We start from the raw sequence: 7194 nt of genomic DNA, 5'->3' as shown, positions 1-7194 counted from the left end.
TTTATTAATACAATACTATTTTTTAGACAATAATGCAAAAGTACTGGCAGGGGTACCTAGTTGGAAAAAAACTGTAAACCAACATGAAAGTGAGATGTGATGGGCTGGTTCCGAGTGGTGATCTTGGTAATCGAAATGAGCTTTAAACAAAAATTGTTGTTTTTAATTAATTAAACATTAACAGTAATTCATTTTTTTTGCTGCCTCTGCCGTTTTTTAATATGCTTGTATGTAAAATCTCATGTCTTGTAAACTGTGGATTTGTAGAGAAAGACAGAAGGGCACATTTTCACTTTTATATGGTAGATGTAACAGACAAAACCAGTGCCAATTATAAACTATGTGGTCAAACAGAAGTAAATCCTGTCACTCACCTCATAACTAAACCTAAGGATAGCATATAAGCACAACTGAATTTATGTAATTTTATATTTACTTAAGAAACAATCCATAACAAACTTTTGACATAAGGGTGCCGTGAAAGGATTTCTGATACTCTAGGTGTCTGTCATGATTCAAAAAGTTTGGGAACCACTGATCCAGACATTTTATCTAATATCCACACCGGCCACCAGGTAAAATGCTGAGGTGTTGTGTGCTTATGAAGGTCGGCCAGCAGAGGGCAGCAGAGAGCGAGACTAAGCTGTCAGAGTTACAGGGAGGGTCAGGCTAGTCCTATACCCACCTGTACATTCCAGCAGGGACATCTCAGCAGCAACCACTCTCCAGGGATGATGATACAGGGCGCTGTTCTCACCATTGGACAAGCAGTGTGGGAATGGCTAGCACTCAGGCGAGCAGGGTCTTGTTAATAAGGAGTCACTGGTGACTTCTGCAGAGAGCATGTACTTGTGCACCTCTGCAGGGACTAGCAGCACCTCTCTCCTCCTAGAAGCCTAACTTGGCGCCCCCACCCAACACCCACAGACCCTGCACCCTGGCATAGCATGGATCAGGGTTTGCAGATTGCCCCCCGCTCCCTGGCTGTGGTGCTGAGTAACAGGGGGACCTCGGAGAGGCTGCTGCTGTCCGATGAGAGGCTCCAGCGGCACCATGTGGGCTATGAGATTTTTGCCGACTTCAAAGCGGAGAACATGCAGCATTTCTGGAACAAGAAAGTGACCGCTGCAATCTCGGAAACACTCTTCCTTGGCTGGATAGATGAGCATGTCCTCCTAATCCAGGGAAAGGAGGAGCACTTGGGGGCTCTGAGAGAGGGCTGGGCCAGGAGATCCCTCAAACCCCCTCCAGGATTTGATATCAAGTATCTAGGTAAGGTGCAAGCTGTGTACCCATTGTATTGGCTCTGGTTGCTATATGACAACATTCCCTGTGCTGCAGCTCATGTATAATGGAAATGCAGTGCATGTTGTCTCAGGTTTACAGTCTGTTGTGCTAGGAACGTGTATGTCCAGTTTTGCAGTGTGCTACAGCAGTATCAGTGTTATTCTCTTGTATTCACTTTAAAAAAAAAAAGAAAAAACTTTCTATTTTTAGTTTGGCTGTTTTGGCATGTTACATAATGTCCTAGTGACCTGGTAAGTAGGCGTTGTGGTATTATTAATGGACTTTTGGTGCCTTTCCCCTCTGGGTCCTGGAGTGGAGCCACAGTGTGGTCATGCTGCAGGAATGTTTGTTCCATCAAAACTTCAATTACACTTAATGTTGGTTTTTGTGTGTCTCTACAATTGTAAGTGCATTCAAAATAAACAATATACATTGTATCCCATTTGCAAAACCCATGTCCCTAAAATTAAAACACCTAGGGAACCGGTAACTGATTTGTATAATTGTTTATTTCTGCTATTCGCGGCAATAAGAAATTGTGATTCAACCGAATGTGTTAAACTACACTCAATGGGAGAGGGCCTGAAAGGTCCCCTATGGCACAATTTGAATGCTGGGGAAGGATCCTACTGATCCTCCTCCCAATACGGTTTGTGAACTGTAGCCCATTGCCTAATGCCATGTTCAAATGGTGGACCATGATATCTGTTGCAGTATCTGGCTACATACATTCAGGAGATACTTATTATTTGTGAGTACCCCCAGAAAATTTAGCAAATAACCAGTGCAGAGAGGTTCTCAAACTCGGTCCTCAGGACCCCCAGAGCCGGCCTTAGGCATAGGCAAACTAGGCAATTGCCTAGGGCATTTGGAATGCCCAGGGGCAACAGCAGCTTCTGCTGATTAAAATGATATGCAGCATGCCTATATTCTGTGTGTTAGTGAGGCTGTATCTACATATGAAATAGTGTATTCATGGAAATCACTGTAACATAGCATTCCGTATGCAGGTACAGCCACAGTCGCTCACAGAATATAGGCATGCCGCATATCATTTTAATCATTGGAAGCTCCTTGTGTGTGCTGATCATAACAATGCAAATAAGACAAATTGATACAATGTGAATAAAGTTGCACTACTGTGTGGCATAATTTGAATTGGGGGTACTATTGTGTGGCCATGCCCCTACACAGCAAGAACACTTTCCTGTTCGGGCTGCGCACCGAATGTGTGCACTGTTTCTATTTCAAATATTGCAGGTAGGGGCACCAAAATGATGACTGCTATGATGAAGGTTGATGGTGCTGGGAAAGGGGAGCAAGATCAGAGGTGGAACTAGTGGTGGTGCTAGGGGGCACCAGCCAAAATCTTGCCTAGGGCATCATTTAGGCTAGGGCCGGCTCTGAGGACCCCACACAGTTCGAGTTTTCCAGGTCACCCGACAGGTGCATTTATTACTCATTGACACATTTTAAAAGACCCACAGGTGGAGCTAATGTTTTCACTTGTGATTCTGTGAGGAGACCTGCAAAACATGCACTGTGTGGGCTCCTGAGGACCGAGTTGCAGACTTGTGGAAGGGGGCAGATCTACTCATTTGTTTATGGAATAAAGGGTAGACAGTCAAAAGGTCGCCACCAAATGGTCAACAAGCACAAGGTTGACATAAACCAAAGGTCGGCATGTAAATGGTCAACAGGAGCTTTCTTTTATGTCAATTAGTAGATTTTAGCACTTGGACTCCAAATTAGTGTTCTGCTTTGCTTGCCATGCTTCGGGCAAGGTGCCTTGCCCACTACTGCTGCCATCTGCACACTTTACCATTTGCGGTCCATGTGGATGGTAAAGTATAAAAAAGTAAAAAAAAAAACCACAGATGGTGACCTTTCCATGTCATAGACCCACCATGAGCTTGGTGGTTCCCTAGAACAGGGGTGGGGAACCTTCGACCCTCCAGATGTTATGGGTGAGGAACCTTCGACCCTTCAGATGTTGTTAAACTACACATCCCAGAATGCCGTGCAGCAGTTTTAGCATGGCCAAATAGCAAAACTGTACCAGGGCATGCTGGGATGTGTGGTTCAACAACAGCTGGAGGGCCTAAGGTTCCCCATCCCTGCCCTAGAATGTATTGTTGCTGTCTGTTTTGGGCAGCTGATTGATGGAAGTGACATCTTTGGTCCGTGATGTCAGGATTCTCAGCAACTGCGTATCGTGATTAAGGGTTTCTCAACCGGTCATATGTAAATTTAATTAATGATGAGAAGCATTTTGGGCATATGTCCTATCACCAATGTATTGCTGTATTGGGAACATACTGTGGGGGGATGCTCCAACATCCACGCCCCTTACCGCCGCACATCGCCTACGTGAACTACACATCCCAGCATGCCTTGCATCAGTTTCAGCATGGCCACATAGCAAAACTAATGCAAAGCATCCTGGGATGTGTAGTTCATTAACATCTGGAGGGCCGGTGTTGCCCAGCCCTGGCCTACATAATTATCGCATATACTCTAACATCTCTCCTCTCTCCTCTTCCCTCCTGTTCTCACAGCACTCTTCTTGCATTTTAACTACAACTCTCTTACTCACCTACAATCTATACCTGCATCTATTCTCATTCACTTCCTTATATCTCAGCTGTATTGTGTACTAAGAATTGTGCTTTAATTGTGTTATGTCTAGTTCTGTGTACCCTGTACTATATGTACGGTGCTGGCTGGTGCAATCACCATGTGGTGCCACTGAATGGGTGCTGCAAAGCTCAGTAATTATATGTTTCCCATGTCTGTGTCCCTCAATAGAGTACATCTAGTATATATATCTGTACTGTTACTGGCTCCCTATCTGGCTGTGCAATCACCATGTGGCACCGCTGAATGGGTGCTGCAAAGCTCAGTAATTATATGTTCCCCATGTCTGTGTCCCTCAATAGAGTACATCTAGTATGTATATATATCTGTACTGTTACTGGCTCCCTATCTGGCTGTGCAATCACCATGTGGCACCGCTGAATGGCTGCCTGGGTGCTGCACAGCTCGGTAATTATATGTTCCCCATGTCCGTGTCCCTTATTAGAATGCGTCTTGTGAATATCTGTATGTGTGATGTATATCTGTACTGCCATTGTTGTCTGTTCCTTGTACTGATAACCCTTTGTATTACAGTATGTGCATTGTTATTTTTAATGTCTGTAAAGCGCCTTGAGTCCTGTTGGAGAAAGTGCGCTGTATAAATAAAACTTCCTTACTAACATATGCGATAATTATGGCAAATGACAGCTCTTGCGTTAAGAGCTGTCCTTTGCGGTGAGACTGCTCCCCCCCTCCCTTACCAGGCACTGCTGCTGCGCCGGGCTCTCCTCCTCCCTGCACCCGGAAGAGGATCATCGTGCAGAGAGGAGGAGGTCACAGGTCCGTGCAGCACAGCACTGTGAGGGGGGTCGATGCGGGGTGGAGGGGGTTGGTGCGGGGCGGTGGGTCGTGGTAGAAGGCCATAGGCTTCTATAGGGCATCACCAGATTTTTCTTGCGATGCCCCTGTCGCGATAACTCTGCGGGGATGCTTAGAGCATCCCAAAATGCGTTAAAACCCCAATAGCGGGGTTTTTACTGCATTTTAAGTTTAGAAAATCTATCTCTGTATGTTTATAGTGCACAGTGTCAACAAGAGAATGTTGACATTCTGATGAAAACATTTTCACTTTCATCATATTCTGCTGTCATCATTGTGAATGTGGATATATGAAATGACAACATACTGTAAGTGACTACATACTGTAAGTGACTGCATACTGTAAAAACTGTTTTGGGATAATGAGTCGACAATGTCTAGGGGTCAACAGTCATTAGGTCGACCACTATTGGTTGACCATGACTAGATCGACACCTAACAATGGTCGACATACCCTAGGTTGCCAATGACATGTTGACACCCGAAAGGTCGATATGGGTTTTTTGGTGTCTATGTTGAACACTATCCGTTCTCACTCTATGCCCACTTGGATAGTAAAGTATGAACCAAATCGGTCTAAACAAAAATAAAAACTTGTAGACTTTTTGAGTAACTGCCATGTACATGTGTACACTAATCTTGTGTCGAACTAGGGTATGTGGACCATTCTTAGGTGTTGACCTAGTGACTGTCGAAAAACCTACCCGCTGTGTGCCATCAAGACTCCTTATGCCATGTTTTAATCTACAGTAAACTGATACGTGCTTTGGTTATTAATGATTTGATCCAAGGTGATCATGTTCTCCCTGTGTACAATATGTGTTTGGCTATTAATATCGCTGTAGTTACAACACTCACGTACAGTGCATTTATTGTTATAGTCTTTTCAATCCCATCCCTTCTATAATTCTGTTTTACTGGCCAGTGTTGGTGAGACTATCATATTTCATTACATTGCTGATATGGGTATATTAGTTTTGCACTGTTCGCCTTCTGAAAGATACAAATGACTTGGCTGTACCCCTATATGCTATATTGTGTTTCATGAGAATAGAGATTGGGTTCTTTTTGCCATCAGCCCTGAGGGTCCCATTGTGCTAGTATGGAGGATGAGCTTTGTATAACTGTGGACAATGATACTGTATATAGGTATACCATTCTGCAGATCTTGAGGTGGACTCTGAGATACAAATAAACATTATTTTATTTATCTGGAACAAACCTTTTAGCAATTCTAGGTGTGCAAATAAATTAGTATTTTTGCATGCATGGTTAATATTGGCTGTTTTTGTATGTAACCTAAGGTTTTTTGCAAATCTAAACTTGCTTTATACCAATTTTCCTGATTGGAACGAAGTTTGAGTGACTTTCAGCTCAAAGCTGCCCAGTGTGTATGTCCCGGCGCTGGATGGTGAGCGCTGCTGTGCGCTCCAGCATCATCGCCGGGAAAGCCGCTCATCTGCTGGTGCACCCCATAGCGGTATTACCAGCAGATGAGCGGCTTTGAGGACGGCTTTGCATAGCGCTGCGCTATGCAAAGCCGTCTTCCCCCCCCCCCCCCCAGCGATGACAGCGGTCGTCGCTGCCCATACACACACTGGGCATAACCTCCCAGTGTGTATGGACCTTTAGATTGGGTGGGTTATTTTGTTTCTGTGCAGGACAAATATCGGCTGCTTTATTTTGTACACTGCAATTTAGATTTCATTTTGAACACAACCCACCCAAATCTAACTCTCTCTGCACATGTTACATCTGCCCCACCTTCAGTGCACATGGTTTTGTGCATTTGCAATCAACTCTGAATCAGGCCCACTGGCAAATGGACAAAAATGGCTATTCAGACAAATTGGTTAAATCAAATTGATTTGACTACTTTGTCTTAATGAACACTTTTGTTTGTTTTCAATACAAATTTGTTTGGAAAATGGGCAAAACCATGTGCACTGCAGGTGGGGCAGATGTAACATGTGCAGAGAGAGAGTTAAATTTGGGTGGGGTGTGCTGAAACTGAAATCTAAATTGCAGTGTAAAAATAATGCAGCCAGTATTTACCCTGCACAGAAACAAAATAACTCACACAAATCCAACTCTCTCTATACATGTTACATCTGCCCCACCTGCAGTGCACATGGTTTTGCCCATTTTCCGAACAAATTTGTACTGAGCTGAGATCTGAATAAGGCCCTTAGTACACATCGCTACATGCATATGGGTGATCCAGTCGTCCATTCTGAATTCAATCCTCTTTGCATATTTTACATTTATCCCACCTGCAGTGCAACAGGGTTTTCCCAAATTGCGCAGTAAAGCCCCATACACACTAGACTAGAGGATATTGTGAAAGATTTTGCTCAGACAGGTCCTTCTGACCGGCATCTTTCACAATATTGTCTAGGCCAGTGGTTCCAAGCCTGGGGTACTCATAACCCTGTGTTCTTCCCTTATTTG

At 44.1% G+C, this 7194-nt stretch overlaps 1 protein-coding gene across 1 annotated transcript in view; it reads left to right on the top strand.

The window, feature by feature from the left end:
- The first annotated feature begins 702 nt into the window (after positions 1 to 702).
- The window catches only part of STOX2 (storkhead box 2), a 248749-nt gene continuing 242257 nt past the window's right edge, over positions 703 to 7194 (top strand). Inside the window, exon 1 of the mRNA XM_083170519.1 lies at positions 703 to 1272. Coding sequence (XP_083026645.1) covers positions 948 to 1272 — 325 coding nt within the window. The 5' untranslated portion in view covers positions 703 to 947. The remainder of the gene's footprint in view (positions 1273 to 7194) is intronic.

The sequence above is a fragment of the Crinia signifera genome, chromosome 1, assembly GCF_055691185.1.
Source record: "Crinia signifera chromosome 1, ASM5569118v1, whole genome shotgun sequence".
NCBI classification, from domain to species: Eukaryota; Metazoa; Chordata; class Amphibia; order Anura; family Myobatrachidae; genus Crinia; species Crinia signifera.
Note: the sequence above shows the minus strand (reverse complement) of the source record. Positions and strands in the feature narration are given on the sequence as shown.